The sequence below is a fragment of the Narcine bancroftii genome, chromosome 9 (assembly GCF_036971445.1).
Source record: "Narcine bancroftii isolate sNarBan1 chromosome 9, sNarBan1.hap1, whole genome shotgun sequence".
NCBI classification, from domain to species: Eukaryota; Metazoa; Chordata; class Chondrichthyes; order Torpediniformes; family Narcinidae; genus Narcine; species Narcine bancroftii.
The window spans coordinates 59,234,975-59,254,847 of NC_091477.1; the positions used below are offsets into that span (position 1 = coordinate 59,234,975).

Below are 19,873 nucleotides of genomic sequence, written 5' to 3' on the forward strand. Positions count from 1 at the left end.
CAAAGGAAAATAAACAAGAAAAATGCATCATCTATTTATTACACACTGAATCAGTTGTTTTGTCTTCTTATCATTTTCATTCTCATTTTAGGGGATGGAGGTCATAGGCAAGCTCTCTCTGATATGTTCCATGTATGGTTCCCAAATTTGTTCAAGCATTGTGACTTTATTTTTTAAATTATATGTTATTTTTTTCCAATGGAATACATTTATTCATTGCCATGTACTATTGCTGTATACTCAGGCTCTCTTCCATTTTCCAAGTTGACATTATACATTTTTTGGCTATCGCTAAGGCTATCATAATGAATTTTTTTGCACTTTATCCAATTTGAGGTCTAATTATCTCTGTTTTTTTTGGTATGTTATTTTTTGTAATTTTATTTAGTATCTGATTTAATTCTTCCAAAAACGTATATACTTTCATAGATGCCCAAGTTGCATGCAGTGTTGTTCCCATTTCCTTCTTACAGCAAAAACATCTATTCAATAATGTTGAATCCCATTTATTTAATTTTTGAGGAGTAATATATACCCCTGTGTAACCAATTATACTGTATCATGCATAACCTTGTGTTTATTGTATTCTTCATAGTTCCAGAACATAATTTTTCCCATACTTCATTTTTTATCTTTATGTTTAGATCCTTTTCCCACTTCTGCTTAGGTTTATAGTTTATTTCATTTTCCTTTTCTTGCAGCTTAATGTACATGTTGGTTATAAATCTTTTAATTATCATTGTGTCTGTAATCATGTATTCAAAGCTGCTTCCTTCAGGTAGTCTCAAGCTGTTTCTCAATTTATCCTTTAAATAAGCTTTCAGTTGATGGTATACAAACATTGTACCATATTTGTACTTCAACTGTTCAAATATTAATAAATTATTTCCCAAAAAACAATTTTCTATTCTTTTGATTCCTTTTCTCTCCCATTCTCTAAGGTTGTCTATTGTAAAAGGGATTAGCGGATTTTGCATCAATAGTAATTTTGGTATTTGATAATTGCTTTTTTTCCTTTCTAAGTGGATCTTCTTCCATGTATTAAGTAAATGATGCAGTACTGGTGAGTGTTTATATTGATCCAGCTTTTCATCCCACTTAAAAAGTATATGTTCCGGTACCATTCCCCTATTTTATCTAGTTCTATCTTAGTCCAGTTTGGTTTTTCCCTTGTCTGGTAAAAATCTGATAAATACCTTAATTGTGTGGCCCTATAATAATTTCTAAAATTTGGTAACTGCAAAGCACCTCTGCTAATTTATCTAATTCTACCCTTGGATTCCTCCCTTTCCACAAGAATTTCCTTATTATTCTCTTAAGCTCCTTAAAGAATTTTTCTGTTAAAGGAATTGGTAATGTTTGAAATAAGTATTGTATTCTTGGGAACACGTTCATTTTAATGCAGTTTACCCTCCCTATCAACATTAGCAGTAATTCTTTCCAGTGTTCTAAGTCTTCCTGCAATTTCTTTATTAGTGGGTGATAATTTAGTTTGTACAAGTGGCTTAAGTTATTATCTAACCTGATCCCTAGGTATCGGATTGCTTGTGCTTGCCATTTAAATGGTGATTCTTTTTTAAAATTCTGTATAGTCTGCGTTACTCATTGGCATCACTTCACTTTTATTTGCGTTGATCTTGTACCCTGATATTTCTCCATATTCCTTCAATTTCTTACGTAATTATTTTACTGATACCTCTGGTTCTGTTAGGTATACTATGATGTCATCTGCAAATTAAGCTGATTTTATAGTCCTTCTCCTTTATTTTTATCCCTTTTATTTTATGTTCTTATCAGTTCTGCCAAAGGTTCTATTGCTAAGGTGAACAATGAGGGGGATAGTGAACATCACTATCCAGTTGACCTACTTAATTTAAAGTGACTCGATACATATCCATTTACTGTTACTTTCACCAATGGTCCATGATACAATGCTTTAATCCAATTTATATATTTTTCTAGTAGATTGAACTTCAGTAATACTTTAAATAAGTAATTCCATTCTACTCTGTCAAAGACTTTTTCTGCATCTAGAGGAATAGCCACTGTTGGTTTCTTATTTCCTTGAAATGTGTGGATTAGATTAATAAGTTTGCAGACATTTGTGCGCTGATCGTCTTTTCTTAATAAATCCAGTTTGATCTTGTTTTACTATTTTTGCTACACAATCTGGCTAATAATTTTGCTATTATCTTATAGTCTAAGTTAAGTAGAGATATTGATCTATATCACACATGTCAAACTCTGGCCCGCGGGCCAAATATGGCCCGCGATGTAATTATATTTGGCTCGCAAGATCATATCAAAAATTATTAAAGGTGGCCCGCTGGCCGCCGCGCCAGTATAGCACATGCACAGTAACCGCTGTGTCCCAGGGTGAGAGAGAGAGAGAAAAATCCTGGTCCTCGAAAAGTAGTGGTGGGTGGTTTTATAAGCACGCCGTCCTGTCCCCCCGCCCACCCCCCCACCGCAGCGCGGCCTGGCCGGTGTCAGGGGAAGCCAAGGACGCTTCCCAGCGCCCAGAACCCCAGTGCCACAGCATTTCTTGGAGCTGCAGATGGAGCCGGAGGGAAGATTGGGGCTCCCCGCCTGGCGATGGGGGCGCCGGCCACCGGCCGCCCTGCGCCTTCCCACCGGACCAGCGGCGGGTGCCCGGAGTACACGTGGAGAGCGAGGCTGGTATGGCAGGTAGGGTGGAACCAATCTTGGGAGTGGCGTGGGCTGGATCGGGATTAGCCACGCTCACCTGCTCCTCCACCACTGACCGGGATCCCAGCGTGGTCCTGAGCGCGGAGACTGCCCTGGAAAGGTCCTGGGACACCAGCACGGAAAGAAAAGGGGGATCAGGGAGAAACTCAGCAGGTCAAAGGGGGGTCCGAGAGAAACTCAGCAGGTCAAGGGGGAGGGGTCCAGGAGAAACTCAGAAGGTCAAGGGGAGGGGGTCCGGCAGAAACTCAGCAGGTCAAGGGGGGTCCAGGAGAAACTCAGCAGGTCAAGGGAGGTCCGGGAGAAACTCAGCAGGTCAAGGGGGGTCTGGGAGAAACTCAGAAGGTCAAGGGGGGTCCGGGAGAAACTCAGCAGGTCAAGGGAGGTCCGGGAGAAACTCAGCAGGTCAAGGGGGGTCCGGGAGAAACTCAGCAGGTCAAGGGGGGTCCAGCAGAAACTTAGCAGGTCAAGGGGGGTCCGGGAGAAACTCAGCAGGTCAAGGGGGGTCCGGCAGAAACTCGGGGGGGCCTGACCTCACCAGGACCGTTGCCCACTCACCCTCCCTGCCGCAGGCCGACCCGCGACTCACGGTGACGGGGCCGCTGATCTGCCGAGATGCCGCCCTGCAGCGAGAGCCGATGCCCCCGCACTGTCGTTGTCCAACCCGATCGCCCGCAAACCCCGCCCTCCCGCACACAGGCCTGAGTAAGTATTATGAACTTTAATCTCAGGATAAAACGATCTTCCAATAGTTTCATGTCACAGTGATAAATATATTCCTGGTTAAAAATGGTCCTGCACCTGGATACAAGCTCATTAGGCATAAAACTTGAAAAGTGTGTAAATCAAAGGATATCTGTACCAATGGAAAAAGGGCATGGCAAATAACCTGTTAGAGTTCATGCCCACAATCAGTCACCCATTTGATTGTTTCAGGAATCATGTTATTCTCCCACATTCTCAATAGCCCTCAGATTTTACTATTCGACAGCACACTAGCAACATTTGACAAATCCTCCATAGAGAAATATTATTTATTGAATATTTTATTTCTCATTTGTTAATGCTTCTGGAAAGAGTTTATCCAAAACTATTATTAAACATTTATTTTAATAAGAAAAAGTTTAACATTACATATGTTGAAAGAAAAGAAAACATGCAGATGTTGTTGAAAATTTTCAATAAATATTTAGTTCGGCCCTCGACTTAGTCCAAGTTTTTAATTTTGGCCCTCCGTGAATTTGAGTTTGACACTCCTGCTCTAAAGCAATGGTTCTCAACCTTTTTCTTTCCACTCACATACCACTTTAAGTAATTCCTATGGCATCAGTGCTCTGTGATTAGGAAGGGAACCACTGCTCTAGACCTGATTGTGACTGAAATATTTTGCTTGAGAAAAATAGTCATTGGCCCATTTCCTTTGTGGTTACGAAACAGAGCACATAACGAGTCAATGAGGGACGATTAAAACAGGAGTTTTCAAACTTTTTCTTTTCACCCACATACCACCTTAAGCAATCCCTTACTAATCACAGAGCACTGATGGCATAGGGAATACTTAAAGTGGTATGTGAGTGGAAAGAAAAAGGTTGAGAACCACTGCTCTAAAGTTTCCACATCCTTCCTGTAATGAGGCGACCAGAACTGAACATAATATTCCAAGTTTTACAGAGTTGCAAGAGAATCAGGATTTATTGTCATAAACAAATCATGAAATTCAGTGATTTGCAGCAGCATCACAGGGCAAACATTCATATTATAACCATCTTACAACATTACTATTAAAAAGGTAAAAATAATAGTGCCCAAAAAGTAAGGTAGTGTCTTTGGTTCATTGATTATTCAGGAATTCAGGAGTAGGGAAAAAGCTGTCTTTGTACTGCTGAGTGCTCATCTTTAGGCTCCTGTACCTTTTCCCCAAAGGTAGCAGTGTGAAGAGGGTATAACCTGGGTAGTGTGGTCTTTGAGGACAGAGGCTGCTTTTTATGACACCTCCTCATGCTGATGTCCTTGATGGAGTGAAGTCTGGTGCCCGCAATGTTGCAGGCTGAGTTAACAACCCTCTGGAGTTTATTCTTGTCTTGAGAGTTCTGAGCAACCAGCCAGAATGCTCTCCACCTGCAGAAGTTTTTGAGAATCTTCAGTGATCTACCGAATTTTCTCAGACACCTCACAAGGTATAGCTGTTGATGAGCTTTCTTTGTGATTGCATCAATGTGGAGGCTCCAGGGCTGATTCTTCAAGATGTTGACAACCAGAAATTTGAAGTTCTTGACCCTCTCCACTCCTGAGCTCTCGATGAGGACTGGTGTTCTCCTCACTTCCTCCTGAAGACCAGAAATATCTTCTTGGTTTTGCTAACGTTGAGCGCCAGGTAGTTGGCGTGTCACCATTACCTCTCGACTCTTGAATTGTGCAGTAATTTTTATTCCAGATTTCTAATCAGACTGTGTCACAATCTCAACTTCTCACTGCAGCCTTTTTGCAGAGGGTTCCTAATGCCATATCGTCCCCATTACATGGTACAGAACCAGAGTCTATTCCTATCTGTACTGAAAGTTTTCTTGGAAACTGCTAATCGATACCCCATTAGCTCTGGGGTATCTGAGCCCTGAGGTCGGTCCAGGTGGAGAAGGTACATTCCACATGGGTTGGGAACGTCAGATTCAGGCACATGGATCCCGCGTCCCACTTGTGCCACACTTGTCCTCCCCTCCTCTCCCCTCCCTTCCCCTCCAAACTCCACTCACTGGCATCTCACTGGCAAGACCGCTTCTCTCCGAGGGTCCCCCCGTCCACCAGCCTCCCACCATGTGTTCGTGGAGGTCCCAGGACGGATCGTGCCCGCCTTCCTCTGTGGCAGTACCCTCGTCCCTAACTTCCCCCCGTTTTCCTCCCATCCCATTCACCCCCCAGTTGACCTGCTGCAAACTCCCTCTCATCTCACAACCCCCGTGACGTCACGCCTTCTTTCAAACAAAAATAAAAGTTTAGAACCACGGAACAAAAGTCGATCCGCCGCAACGCAGCTCGCATTTTAAGAGGGGAAGCGAGTTGTGTCAGGACCCTCTCCCGCGTGTAAATGCCCGGGGACCGGGGCGCGATGCCCATCAGAGAGGGGTTCTCTGCGTGTGCCCGGGACGACCGATTCCGCGTTGGCCCCGTGTTCCCGCCCCCGCCTCCCGCTCGCTGCTGCGCTTCCACTTCCCCCGTGGACCGCATCGGCGGCCACGCAGCTGCCCGGACCTGGCGGCGGCTGGAGACATGGAGCCGCTGAAACTCGAGGTAACCCGGGCTAGAGGGAGGGGAGGCGGCCCGCACTGCGTGTTCGCGGGGAGCTGGCGCTGAAGTTGGACTCGAGATGTTTGGTTTCAGCAAGTTCGTGGCTTAATGGCTTTTGTTCTGTTCCTCTCGTCCCCCCTCCTGTCTAGTGGATGGGATCTCCCTGCGGCTCGCACGGACCGTACACCTTCTACAGGGGCTTCAGCCTGCCGGCGGAGCCGCCCAAGACACTGACGGCCAAGCTCGGCCAGTTCCTCCTGGTCCGGTGCCAGCCCCACGAGCCCGAGTGCATCGCTGAGCTGCAGCTGCTGTGGGAGGACCGCAGCCGCCAGCAACTGCTGGCCAGCACCAGGTTGTACTTCAGCCCGGAGAACACCCCGCAAGGGCGCGACCTGCACCACGGCCAGGTGAGGCGGGCGGGAGATGGAATGGGGTTGATGTTACACACATTCCTGCAGCTTCCAAGGTTGGGTAATCGCATGGTTACAATGGAGCTGGGGAGACCTTGGGGCTGTTCTGGCCCAAACGTGGACGCGGGCTGGTGAAAATCCGCTGAGATTTAGGGAACAGCATTGATTTTGAACAATAGAACATCAGGGCAGATATGACTCTGAACTGCTCTTTAAATAAGGACTCAAACACTTCAACTTTTCCATGTGAAATGTTTCCTTTGTCGGGTGGAGAAATGAGAGCAGTTTCCAGGAATTTGCAAACTTTTTGGACTCTTCAACAGTTCGCATAATAATGTTATTCAACAGTTCGAACCAGTGATTTTAAAATAACACCAGCGACTAAGATCTGGTTGCAGTTTGATCTCTGTGGCAAAGGGCGTGGGTGCCGCTCCGTTTCCTCAATCTGGACTAAATTAGGAGATGCTGATGAGTAAGAAACGGCCGCTCGATCGTCTGGCTGCCTCTCGAGAGAATGAGCAGCAGCGGCTCGGCGGTTGCTGAACTTCTGCGGCCGGCTGGCGGAGCGCCGAACAGGGCGAGGTGCTCCCCTCCCAGCCCGGCCCGTTTCCAATGGAATGGAAATAACTCGCGCCAAGAGAATCCACTTTATTTGCCCCTTTCATGTGCCCAGTCATTTGGGATTCGGAATAAATCCACCCGGCTCCAAATCAAGCGTTTTCCCGACAAATCATTTTCCCTGATAAATTAAGGAGCTGCTTTTTTTAAATTTTAGCTGCATTTTAAAAATATGGGCTCAAAGGTTTTTGTCATCCGATCAATTAACATCATGATCTTTTTAGATCAGTTAATTCTCTCTCTCAGTCTAGTTGTATCACTGGAGTTGATAATTATTGGGATAGATTTATTTTTTACCAGCGATGGTTAAAAACCAAAGCAATGGCCATGGCCTGAGTTTGTTTCAGACTAAAGGATCTCCATATTCCAGGAATCCTGTGCTTTTCAAGGTTTCTTTGTGAACTTGCAGTGAGGGGAGGTTCTCTGAAGGAAACCTGCATTGTTACTGTCTTTAAATGTGACATCAGAAGTCATTTGACCCAAATATAGATTGCTATTCCGAATTTAGTTTTGTATTTGCGGTAAATTTCCTATTAAATTGGCACACTCCAAGCACAATTGTCCCACCACAAGCCATTTGTTGAAACTGACAATTGTGCTGTTTCATCTCCAGACTTGAGGTATTCCAATTGTCAACACTTTGGGTTGGAACCTTTCATCTTGAAGAGTTCCGACCTAAAGTGTTCTTGCTCATCAAGTTCCTTCAGCAGATTGTTTTTATTGCTCCAGATTCCAGCATCTGCATGCAGTCTCTTATGTTGACCTGACCTGGCCTGGCCTGACCTGTCATTCACCTTCTCATGCTCTATAATGCATCTATCCTCCCCTGCAGTGTGAACCAAGCTTCATTTTCTGCGCAAGTATCGTTCTTCTCGAGGTCAACCTGTGGACACCAAATATGCCAAGGTCTGACCATAATGTTTAAATCAATTCTTGGCTTCTTCTTCCTCGCTACGGCTCTCTCCACTGAGAGTCACAAAGTAAAAAGAAATTCTTGGAATGATGACCTGATCCTGGGCAATTAGCATCAGGTTTGCCCAGATACCCTAGCTCGTGTGGTCTGGTTGTGGTTTTGCAGGTTCCTGATTTTTATTTTTGCCCCTCCAGTGCATTCACCAGCATTGACTGTGGGTTTAGTTGCTGATGTTATGTGCTTACAATTCATACTCTCTGCACTTGTATCATTTTCTATTGTTGTTGATGGAAAACTCTTCTGTTGTACTGGCTTTGGGAAATAAACATAGATGAACCAATGGGAGTAGTCGTGCTTCCATTGATTGTTGATATCTTTGATTAAAAGTATATTGTGGTTAACACTAAAGTTAAATTTGAAAGTTGCACCTCTGACTTTCTGAGATGTACTCAAAGGGTGGTTTTCTTTGAAGTTCTTTTTCTTGAGTTGCTCAATAAACAGCATCCATAGAACAAAGCAGTTTACTTTTTCTACCTTGATTGACTATTAATTTAGGGATAGCCAAAAATGTTTGGTGTTCCTCCTGTTCAAATAGTTTTCTTGCTTCCCTAGTCAGATGGATTACTGTATGCTTGCCTGGTTGTTTTGGAAGAACATTGATCCAACACAGTAATTTTTGTCTTATTCTAGTCTTCCTGCCGAGATTTGAGGATCTCTGTTGAAAGGGCCATGCTTGGAAATCATACTGGGATTATTTGGATGTAATTGAGACTATGCAAAAATTGTTTTAAATTTCTTTTCTGATATTCTGTAAAATTGTCCTTATTTAAGATGGTACTTGGGCAAAGGTGTCGAGAGGAGATTGAGGGCGATCTAATAGAGACATGTAAGAAACAGGTGCTGGAGAATGTCTCCATGAAGGGTGGTGAATCTCTAGAATTTTCAGTCCTGGGGGGTTGTGGCCAGTTCACTGGCAATATTTATACATTTTGAAGGAATTGAGGGCTACATAGGACTGGTACAGAAAAGTTGAGGCCCAGGGAATATCAACCACAATCACTGAATGGGGGAGAGGGCCAGACTTGAGGGCTTGATGTCCTACTCCTGCACCTATTTTTATGTGTTCTTGTAGAATAATTGGCACACTTTGATTTTACTGGTGTGTGAGATAGGAAAAAGACTTTTGACTCTCTATCACTTGCCTCTTCAGTGTGGTTGTGGCTATAGAAGGCATGAGAAATTTGAGCACTGGCATTTGGACTCTGACCCCAGATAACATGGTGATATTTGTGATCTCTGAATCCTGCCCTCGCCATTGGACAAGTGGCAGAGTGCAGGCACAGCTATTATGTACATGCCAGGTGTAACAGTTTTATGATCACCTGAGATTAATAAAAAAGAACACAATGTTAAGTGCCTACCACTGGAGGGGTTATTATGTTGAAAAGCTGTGGTGATCTTTAATAAATCTTCACTAAATTATGTAAATAGTCTTTGCCTCAGTAATTATCATGCTCTCAATCTTTTGTGTGATCTAAAATTATTCAAACCTTTCCAACCTTCTAAGGACAATAAAGTGTCTGATCTCCTGTTATTAATTTACCAATTTCAGTGAAAACAGTTATTGACCATACAGCCTGTTTAGGGATATTAAAATTGAGGTATTTATTAGATTTTCCAACCCCTCCATTAAGTTTACTTGTTCCATGGTTTAACTCCATTTTCAAACATTTTTAGTTGATTCCTTGTAATCTTTTAATGGTTCAAATGCTATTCCTGTAATATGCTGTTTAAAAATTAGGGTTCAAAAATGGCACATGGTATTCCAACTAATCACACAGTGTCTGAATCACACTGCGTCTGTGTTTTTGTATTGTTAGTTAATATAAATAATTCCAGATTCCCACATTTTACATGCCTGTTCAACCCAGACTTGCAGTTATGCTGGAGACGCTGCTAGCTTCAGGCAGCTTTGTTCTCATGATTTAAATTTGACTTCCTTTCATTGTTTGCTCTCTCAAGGTGAATAACTGTGGTGCATATTTCTGCATTGAGCTACAACTGCCAACTATTGGTCCTGCTCTATTCTTCCCTGTAATTTGATACTATCAGCAAATTTCAGCATTTTCCCTTCTGTTTATCTGCAAATTGCTCTATAAATGAAAGATCAAGACGACCCCAGAACAAATCTCAAAAGTACAATTGTCAAATTCCACTATTTTTAAAATACAGCTGTTTACTTCAATTATTTCTGTTCCTTGACAAATTTCCATTCCTGCAGCTACAGTTTTACTACCAGTTCAGCTACTTTTCATAACCTGATCTAACAACATCTGGCAGCCCATTGGTTGGGTTGCTAAATAATTCTTTTCATCAATATACCGTATGATTGTTCTATGTTCAAATAAATTGGATGCCTGTTAGAGGCTGATGCTAATTGCCTAGGATTAGACCATCATTCCAAGAATTTTTTTTATAAACTTCATCCATTTATGACTCTCATCTAAGGTACAACTCACTTGCATGTAATTTTCTGCCTTATTCTATACAGTATTTTTTGAGTAAATCTTCCAAGAGCAAAGCTTGAATTTACATAGAAAAAACATTCCAAAGCAGTCAAGCATAAACAAGCAGGGATGCCAGTGGAGTACTATTTCCAAAAATGTTGGGAAGTTTAGTTTTTGCCTCTTCAATAACCCTGTGCTACTTTCCTTTGTAAAGCCTGAAGCAGGTTTTGAATGTGTGTTCTTTTATTCATGTCATTACTAGTAGGCATTATGCAGCCCATTAATCTTTCTTAAATGGTGCTGTGCTCTCTAATTTAGCTTAGGTTCTTTAACTTTCACTTCTGTTATTGTTTTCTTTTGTAGTAACCACCTCCCTTTATTCAACCACAATTCTAGTCCTTTTCATTTACGCCTCTGATTTAAACCCTGATAAATGTAATGTATTCACTTTTATTTATATCTACCACAGCCCATCCAATGTTTGTTCTTTTCTACAATTAATTTGAGTTACCTCTTTTGTCTGCTTCCCAACCTGATGGTTTTTAACCTGGATCTCAGCTTTGTGTTTAATATTTAAACAGTCAAACTATATTCACCTCTCCACTACAATTACTTTTCTTGCTTCCTTCATCAAGATCAAATCTATTGTGTAGTCAACTAATCTAAAGAAGTTTCTGCTATTTAGTGCATCTTTTCTCTGGTTAATGAAGTACTACCAATTTGCAATGCCTTCTATTTCTAATCCACTGACATTCAAGTACCATAATTTTGTATTTCATAACTAAAATTAACTATTTTCCCTTTACCTTCTATGTAAGTGTTATATCCTGACCTTAATTCAACAAAATTAATGTTACAGCCAGGATTATATAATTACTGTCATAATGATGGTCTATTGTTTTGAGGTTTTATTTCACTAATTTTTAAAATTGTTAATCCATTTATAACGCTCACTGCTCTTTCAATTTTTCTCTCAATGGATGATGCTTTTGCCACCTTCTGATTTATGGTTCTACACTGTTTCTCCCTTTTCTCCTGTCTTCTTGCCCCATTGCTGGCCTCGTGGGCCAATTTTGCTTATTTGACTTTTGATAGGCCTTTTTCATCCTTTTTCAAACCAATGTGCAGCTCCATTCTACAGGTTTCAGTCTACTGGTAGTCATGGCTTCAGTGATCTAGACCCATCTCTTTCAGACACTCTTCCTCTCCTTCATTGTCATCAGAGGTCTAGTTACAACCTTCCGAGTATCAGTGGTTCCAGGGTTGATATCTGACGCCTGGAAATTTGCAACTGTTCATTCTGTTTAACAATGACATATTTTTCTTGAAGTTAAATGTCTGATGTACAAGATGTGTCCCCAAATAGTTCTGCCATATAACTTTTTAAAATTTAACTTGCCTTGAAATAGTCCTTTATTTACTAACTACATTTATCTGCAAAGGATATGTCTGCTGTTCATTTAGATGTTATTTTAATGGAAAAATAGTTTTAATTATGGTTGAAAATATACAACCACAATTTTCCAAACAGTCATGCATTTGAAGCAAAATGAATGATAACTTCCCTTCCATTAATTTTGGAGGAAATAAAAATGTTCATTTAAATAAATTATTACAGGACAGGGTGTAGCCCTCTTTGGATGGTGGTGATTTAGAGAATGAATCAAAGAATCAGAAGCATTCAGGACTGAAAAAGGTAGCTTCATCTTATCTATGCCTGTTCCATTTGCCTGCATCATGTCCCTATCTCTCTGCATCTTTCATATTCGAGTCCCTGTCCAAACACCTTTTCAACTTTGTTGTCTTTACCTCTGCAACCTCCTCTGGAAGCTTATTTCGCATATTCACTATTCTGGATAAACGTGGCCCTCAGGCTCTCACTCTCACCCAGACCTATGCTGTAGAAACAGAATCTTGGAGGAACTCAGCAGAAACCAGTGGAGTTTCTCTGGCAGAGTTTTTACTTCAATCACAGTGGCTGCAGACTTTCCTGTTTTACTCCCAGACCTATGTATCTCGTTCCAGACTCTCCTGTCTTGACAAAAGATTTTGGTTATCTATCCTATCTACAGTGCCCTCTATAATGTTTGGGACAAATACAGTTTTTTCCCCTTTATTTGGCCCTGTGCTCTGGAGTTTAAATTTATAATCAAACAATTCATGTGATTAAAATGAACATTGCAGATTTTATTCAAATGTATTTGTGTGCATTTTGGTTTGACCACGTAGCAATTACAGCACTTTTTATACATAGTCTCCTCATTTCATGGCTCCGTAATATTTGGGACATAGCAATGGTGTGTATATGAGATACTCATGTTTAGTATTTTGTTGCATATCCCTTGCATGCAATGATTGCTTGAAGTCTGTGATTCCGAAACATCCCCAGGTGCTGTGTCTATTCTCTGGTGACGCTCTGCCAGGCCTCTACTGCAGCCATCTTCAGCTCCTGATTGTTTTGGGGGCTGGTCCCCTTGTGTTTTCTCTTTAACGGATAGAGGATATGGGGAGATGGGACTTATACATGTAAATCCCAGAGGTACCAGTCTCCTGGCAGGGGTGTTTACCAGGGCTTTGGCAAATACTAGAGCGCATCGGATGTCCCCCAAAGTTCCTCAACATGATTATCCAACTGCACGAAAACCAACAAGGTCGGGTCAGATACAGCAATGAGCTCTCTGAACCCTTCTCCATTAACAATGGCGTGAAGCAAGGCTGTGTTCTCGCACCAACCCTCTTTTCAATCTTCTTCAGCATGATGCTGAACCAAGCCATGAAAGACCCCAACAATGAAGACGCTGTTTACATCCGTTACCGCACGGATGGCAGTCTCTTCAATCTGAGGCGCCTGCAAGCTCACACCAAGACACAAGAGAAACTTGTCCGTGAACTACTCTTTGCAGATGATGCCGCTTTAGTTGCCCATTCAGAGCCAGCTCTTCAGCGCTTGACGTCCTGCTTTGCGGAAACTGCCAAAATGTTTGGCCTGGAAGTCAGCCTGAAGAAAACTGAGGTCCTCCATCAGCCAGCTCCCCACCATGACTACCAGCCCCCCCACATCTCCATCGGGCACACAAAACTCAAAACGGTCAACCAGTTTACCTATCTCGGCTGCACCATTTCATCAGATGCAAGGATCGACAATGAGATAGACAACAGACTCGCCAAGGCAAATAGCGCCTTTGGAAGACTACACAAAAGAGTCTGGAAAAACAACCAACTGAAAAACCTCACAAAGATAAGCGTATACAGAGCCGTTGTCATACCCACACTCCTGTTCGGCTCCGAATCATGGGTCCTCTACCGGCACCACCTACGGCTCCTAGAACGCTTCCACCAGCGTTGTCTCCGCTCCATCCTCAACATCCATTGGAGCGCTCACACCCCTAACGTCGAGGTACTCGAGATGGCAGAGGTCGACAGCATCGAGTCCACGCTGCTGAAGATCCAGCTGCGCTGGATGGGTCACGTCTCCAGAATGGAGGACCATCGCCTTCCCAAGATCGTATTATATGGCGAGCTATCCACTGGCCACCGTGACAGAGGTGCACCAAAGAAAAGGTACAAGGACTGCCTAAAGAAATCTCTTGGTGCCTGCCACATTGACCACCGCCAGTGGGCTGATAACGCCTCAAACCGTGCATCTTGGCGCCTCACAGTTTGGCGGGCAGCAGCCTCCTTTGAAGAAGACCGCAGAGCCCACCTCACTGACAAAAGGCAAAGGAGGAAAAACCCAACACCCAACCCCAACCAACCAATTTTCCCTTGCAACCGCTGCAATCGTGTCTGCCTGTCCCGCATCGGACTGGTCAGCCACAAACGAGCCTGCAGCTGACGTGGACTTTTTACCCCCTCCATAAATCTTCGTCCGCGAAGCCAAGCCAAAGAAGAAACTAGTAAGGTTGGTAACAAGGGTTCATGTCAGGGAGGAGAGCAAGAACAGAGTCTTTAGCCAAAGAAGAACGGTTTTTTCACACAAGGAACCAGCAGCAGGTAATAAATAATGGCCATAGCAACAATTGTAGAGAAGGTGAGAGGCAGAAAGTCAAATGTGGAAGATCTCTGAGATGCATTTATTTCAATGCAAGGAGAGTGGTAAATAAAGTGGATGAATTAATGGTGTGGATTGACACATGGCGTTATGATTAGTGAGTTGAAGGAAGTTTGTGACTGGCAGTTAAATACTCCGGGATTTTGCTGCTTTAGACATGGCAGATTTGGTGGGGTATGAGGGGGAGGTGTGGCGGTGCTTGTCAGGGAAGATATTACAGCGGTGCTGAGGCAAGATAGACTGGAGGACTCATCACGGGAGGCTCTGTGGGTTGAACTAAAAAATAAGAAAGGTGAGGCTACAAATATAGAGGTATATTATAGGCTGCCAAAAGAGGATAGGGAACTAGAAGAGCAAATGTGAATGGAAATAGCTGAAATAGGGTTGTGATAGTTGGGGATTTCAATTTTCCTAACATTGATTGGGAAATAAAATCAGTGAGAGGCCAGGATGGCTTAGACTTTGTACAATGTGTTCAGGATTGCTTTTTGCAGCAGTATGTTGAAGTGCCTACTAGAGGGGAGGTAGTGTTAGATCTATTGTTAGGGAACGGAATAGGGCAGGTGACGGAAGTGTGCATTGGTGAGAATTTTGGATCCAGTGATCATGGTTCCATTAGCTTCAACTTAAATATGGAAAGGTCCGAGGTTGAAAGTCTTCGAGTGGGGGAAGGCTAGATTTGAAGAAATGAGAAGGGATTTGCAGAAAATTATATGGGCTGATATTTTTTTCTGGAAAGGATGTAGAGGAGATTTGGAGGGTATTTAAAGAAGAGAGTACAGGATCTTTACGTGCCAGTCAGATCAAAAGGCAAGGCCAAAAGTTCAAGGGAACTGTGGATTTCTGGAAAAATTAGGAAGTTGGTTTGGGATAAGAGGGGGGCATATACTAAATTTAAGAAGCAAAAACTGGATTAGATGTATGATTATTACGTAGATTGCAGAAAAAACCTTAAGAAGGAAATTAGAAAGGCAAAAAGAAGGTATGAGGTGTCAATAGCTGATAAGGTAAAAGTGAATCCAAAGGTTTTTACAGATATGTGAATAGTAAAAGGAAGGTTAAGGATAGAATAGGATCGCTGGAAAATGAGAGCGGTGAACTGTGCGAGGAACCATATCAGATGGGGAGAGATATTAAATGATTTTTTTTTCTCATCTTTGTTCACGAAGGAAAAGGACATTGGACTATATGAGATAAGTGAAGCAAATGGCTGTTCTGGGTAAACTTGTACCTCTCACTTTGTTCGTTTTAGATTGGTCACAGTGTTTGAGCTACCGAAAGAAAATAGACACACACCGAGAGCAGTTCAGTTTATACAAATGTTTATTACAAATTCAAAAGCTGATTTCAAGCTACAATATGCAAGCCCTTCTCAATTATACTTATCAATGCCTGGACTGGTCCCAACTGCCGAGGTGAGGCAACGACTGCACGCTTGTAGTAGGTTGTCGGGGCGCCGGTAGCAGCTTCTCCACCTCCCCTGACCGGGACATTGGCTGGACTCTAGAAGTTCTTCTTCTTACTGAGAGATGTTGCCACCTCTTGGATAGTCTCCACTTCAGCAGTGGGACCATGGCTTATATTACCCAAAAAATTGTTTACTCATAGCTTATCTCTTTGAATAAATGATGTAATTATCTTCAAGGTCTCCTGACAGTCTGCGATCAGCAAAAGACAACTGCATCTCTGGGCCTCATGGTGGAATTTAAATGTGTCTACTAATTCATATGCATCCTAGGCTGCTTGGTGTAAATTAGATTTTGTCTTCTGATGCAACTGCATCCCTTCTTGCATAAGTTGGTCTAAATCCTCCATTACAATGACTTAGTTATGGAAAAGATAGGGATTAGTAAAGAGAGGGTTTTGGAGGTTCTAGGGTCAGTAAAAGTGGATAAGTCTCCTGGTCCTGATGGGATTTTCCCCAGGACATTAACGGAGGTCAGGGAGCAAATAGCGGAGGCACTGTCAATGATTTTTCAATGACCACTGGAGGAGGGTGTGGTGCCGCGGGATTGCTAATGTAGTTCCGTTATTTAAAAATGCACGAGGTGTCAGCCAAATAATTATAGGCCTGTCAGCTCGACTTCGGTGGTAGGGGAAAGTTATGGATGGTATTCTTAGAGATGGTATGTATAAATATCTGGATAGGCAGGGATTGATCAGGAGCATCTAGCATGGGTTTGTGAAGGGGAAGTCATGTTTGATGAACCTTGTTGAGTTTTTTGAAGAAGTGACAAGAAAGGTGGATAAAGGTAGGGCAGTTGATGTAGTCTATCTGGATTTTAACAAAGCTTTTGATAAGGTTCCACATGAAAGGTTAGTAAGGAAGGTTCACTCACTAGGGATTAATAGAGAAATAGTAAGATGTGTTCAGAGGTGGCTGGAGGAGAGACAGCAGAGGGTCATGGTGGACAATTGTCTGTCAGGTGGAAGCCTGTGACGAGCGGCATGCCTCAAGGATTGGTGTTGGTCCCCTGTTGTTCATAATTTATATTGATGATGGGGTGGTTAACTGGGTAAGTAAATACGCAGATGATTTGAAAATGGGGGGAGTGGTGGATAGTGAGTAAGATTTTCAGGGATTACAGAGGAATTTGGTTTGTCTGGAAAATTGGGCTGAAAGATGGCAGATGGAAGTTAATGTAGAGAAGTGTGAGGTGCTTCATTTCGGAAAAAAATAATCAAAATAGGACATATGTCGTGAAGGGGAGGACATTGGGGAATCCACAAGAACAAAGAGATCTTTGAGTTATGGTGCAGAGTTCCTTGAAGGTGGATTCCCATGTTGATAGAGTGGTTAAGAAGGCATTTGGTATGTTAGCCTTTATAAATCATAGCATAGAGTATAGGAGCTGGGAAGTGATGGTGCCACTGTTTAAGGCATTGGTGAGGCCAGGTTTGGAGTATTGTGTTCAGTTCTGGTCTCCAAATTATAGGAAGGATATAGATAAGGTGGAGAGGATGCAGAGAAGATTTACCAGGAAGTTGCCTTCAGAGAAAGATTGAAGAGGTTAGGACTTTATTCATTGGAATATAGACGGTTGAGAGGGGATTTGATTGAGGTGTTTAAAATTATGAAGGTAATATATAGGCTAGATGCAAGTAGACTCTTCCCCCTGAGAGCAGGGAAGGTTGAAACAAGAGGACACAAGTTGGGGGTAAGGGGGCAAAATTTTAGGTGAAACATTAGAGGATGCTTCTTGACTCCGAGAGTGGTGGCTGAATGGAATAATCTTCCAGAGGAAATAGTTGAGGCAGAGTCAATTCTTTCATTAAAGAGGAGGCTGAATATATACATGGATAGGAGGGGGTTGGAGGGTTATAGGCAAAGAATAGGTGGGGGGATCTAGCAGATTTGTTTGAGTGAACCGGCGTGGACTTGAAGTGCTGAGATGGCCTGTTTCCATGCCATCCATATGCTGATTTGTATTTGGATCAGGTGGTTGACTTGGCCATTCAATAATTTTCCAGCTTTGAAAAACTCCTCTGTTACTTTCACAGTAATATTTGGGATCATTATTTTGCTGTAGGACTAAACACTGTCTAATGAGTTTGGAGATATTTGCTCAAATTTGAGTAGATACATCTCAAAATTCATTTTGCGACTGACATCAGCAGTTACATCATCAATGAAGTGAGTGCACCAGTACCTGTGGCAGCCAGGCCATAACACCATGTTTCACAGATGAGGTGGTATGCTTTGAATCTTGGGCAGTTCCTTTACATCTCCACACTTAGCTCTCACCCTCACCCTGATACAGGTTAATCTTGGTCTCATCTGTCCAGGCTCTTTTAAATACTTCTTACTTCTGTCCATGAAGTTTTCTGCAGACAATCGTCATTGACACATCCACACCTGCCTCCTGAAGAGTGTTTCTGATCCGTCGGACAGGCATATGGGGATTTTTCTTCATTATGATGAGAATTCTTCTGTCATCAGCAGTGGAGTCTTCCTTGGAAGACCAGCCCCTTTGTCATTATTGAGCTCACCAGTGCACTCTTTCTTCTTATGTTCCAAACTTTTGATTTTGATCATTCGAAGGTTTGGGCGATGTTTTATTCTTGTTTTTCAGCCTCATAATGGTGTCTTTGATTTTCACTGGCAAAACTCTGGTTCTCATGCTGAAAAATGGCAGCTATAGACTCCAAAGGTAATCAAAAGCTTAGAAACAAACCTAGATCTCTTATCCCTGTACCAATGAAGCAATTAAACATATCTGAGTTCTTACAAACATGTGTAATGCCAAATGTCCCAAACATTATGGTGCCCTGAAATGGGGGAACTATGTAGATAAAGATGTAATTTCTACATGGTCCAACCAAAATGGAAACAAATAAATAACCTGTTATTTACATGGGTTACTGACTTGGCTATTGAAGGATCTGCCAGATTTTAGCTTTTAAAAACTCCTTTGTTGCTTTTGCTCTATGTTTGGGATCATTGATGAAGCGCCATCCAATGAGTTTTGAGGCATTTGCTCGAACTTGAGCAGATCAGATATTTCTATACAACTCAAATCATTTTGCGACTGCCATCAGCAGTTACATCATCAATTTTTAAAAAATAAACTATTTATTCGTTCAAAAAACAAATAATATGGCATATACAACAATTAACCATAAACATGAATGTTATTTTTTATATATATATATAAAAAAAGAGAAAAGAAAAGAATTCCCCCCCCCTTCAGCCAAATCTCCTAAGGAGAGCCATAAAGAAAGAAAAAATATTAAAGAAAAATTAAATATATACAATAAGATCTAATCAATGTAAATTGAAATGTAAATATTCTGAATATAACGACCACATTAATAAAAAAAGAATTATCACACAAAACATACGTAATTTTTTCCATTATTAAACAATATTTCATCTCATTATGCCATCTATTAATATCAATCATATTTGTATCTTTCCATGCACTAGCAATACATTTTTTCGGTATGGATAAAGCTAAATATAAAGCTGAAACTTTATCTAATCCCAAGCCTTTCAAAGGTTGCAAACTACCCAATAAAAATACTGTTGGATCTAAAACTATTTTAATCTTATACAGATATTCTAAAAATGATTGAATTTTCTTCCAAAAATATTGTATATGTGTTCATGACCAAACCACATGAAAAAAAGTTCCAACCGTATCACCACATCTAAAACACAAGTCTGATTCATGAAAACCATACTTTTTAAATTTTTCAGGTGTTAAATATAATTGATGTAAAAAATTATAGTTAATCAATCTCGTTACACTAACATAACAAATATTTAACCAATCATCTTTGGAAAAAATAAAACCAGTATCCGCTTCCCATTTACTTTTAGATCTATCCCAACCCTTTTTATCAATACCATCCTGTAATATTTGATACATAGATGAAATATAAC

The 19,873-nt window shown here is 41.8% G+C and overlaps 1 protein-coding gene across 1 annotated transcript in view; it reads left to right on the forward strand.

Moving 5' to 3' along the window:
* The first annotated feature begins 5,731 nt into the window (after window positions 1–5,731).
* The window catches only part of LOC138743686 (AT-rich interactive domain-containing protein 5B), a 175,532-nt gene continuing 161,390 nt past the window's right edge, over window positions 5,732–19,873 (forward strand). The window contains exons 1-2 of the mRNA XM_069899278.1: window positions 5,732–5,991; window positions 6,138–6,395. Of these exons, the coding sequence (XP_069755379.1) occupies window positions 5,971–5,991; window positions 6,138–6,395 (279 nt within the window). The 5' untranslated portion in view covers window positions 5,732–5,970. The remainder of the gene's footprint in view (window positions 5,992–6,137; window positions 6,396–19,873) is intronic.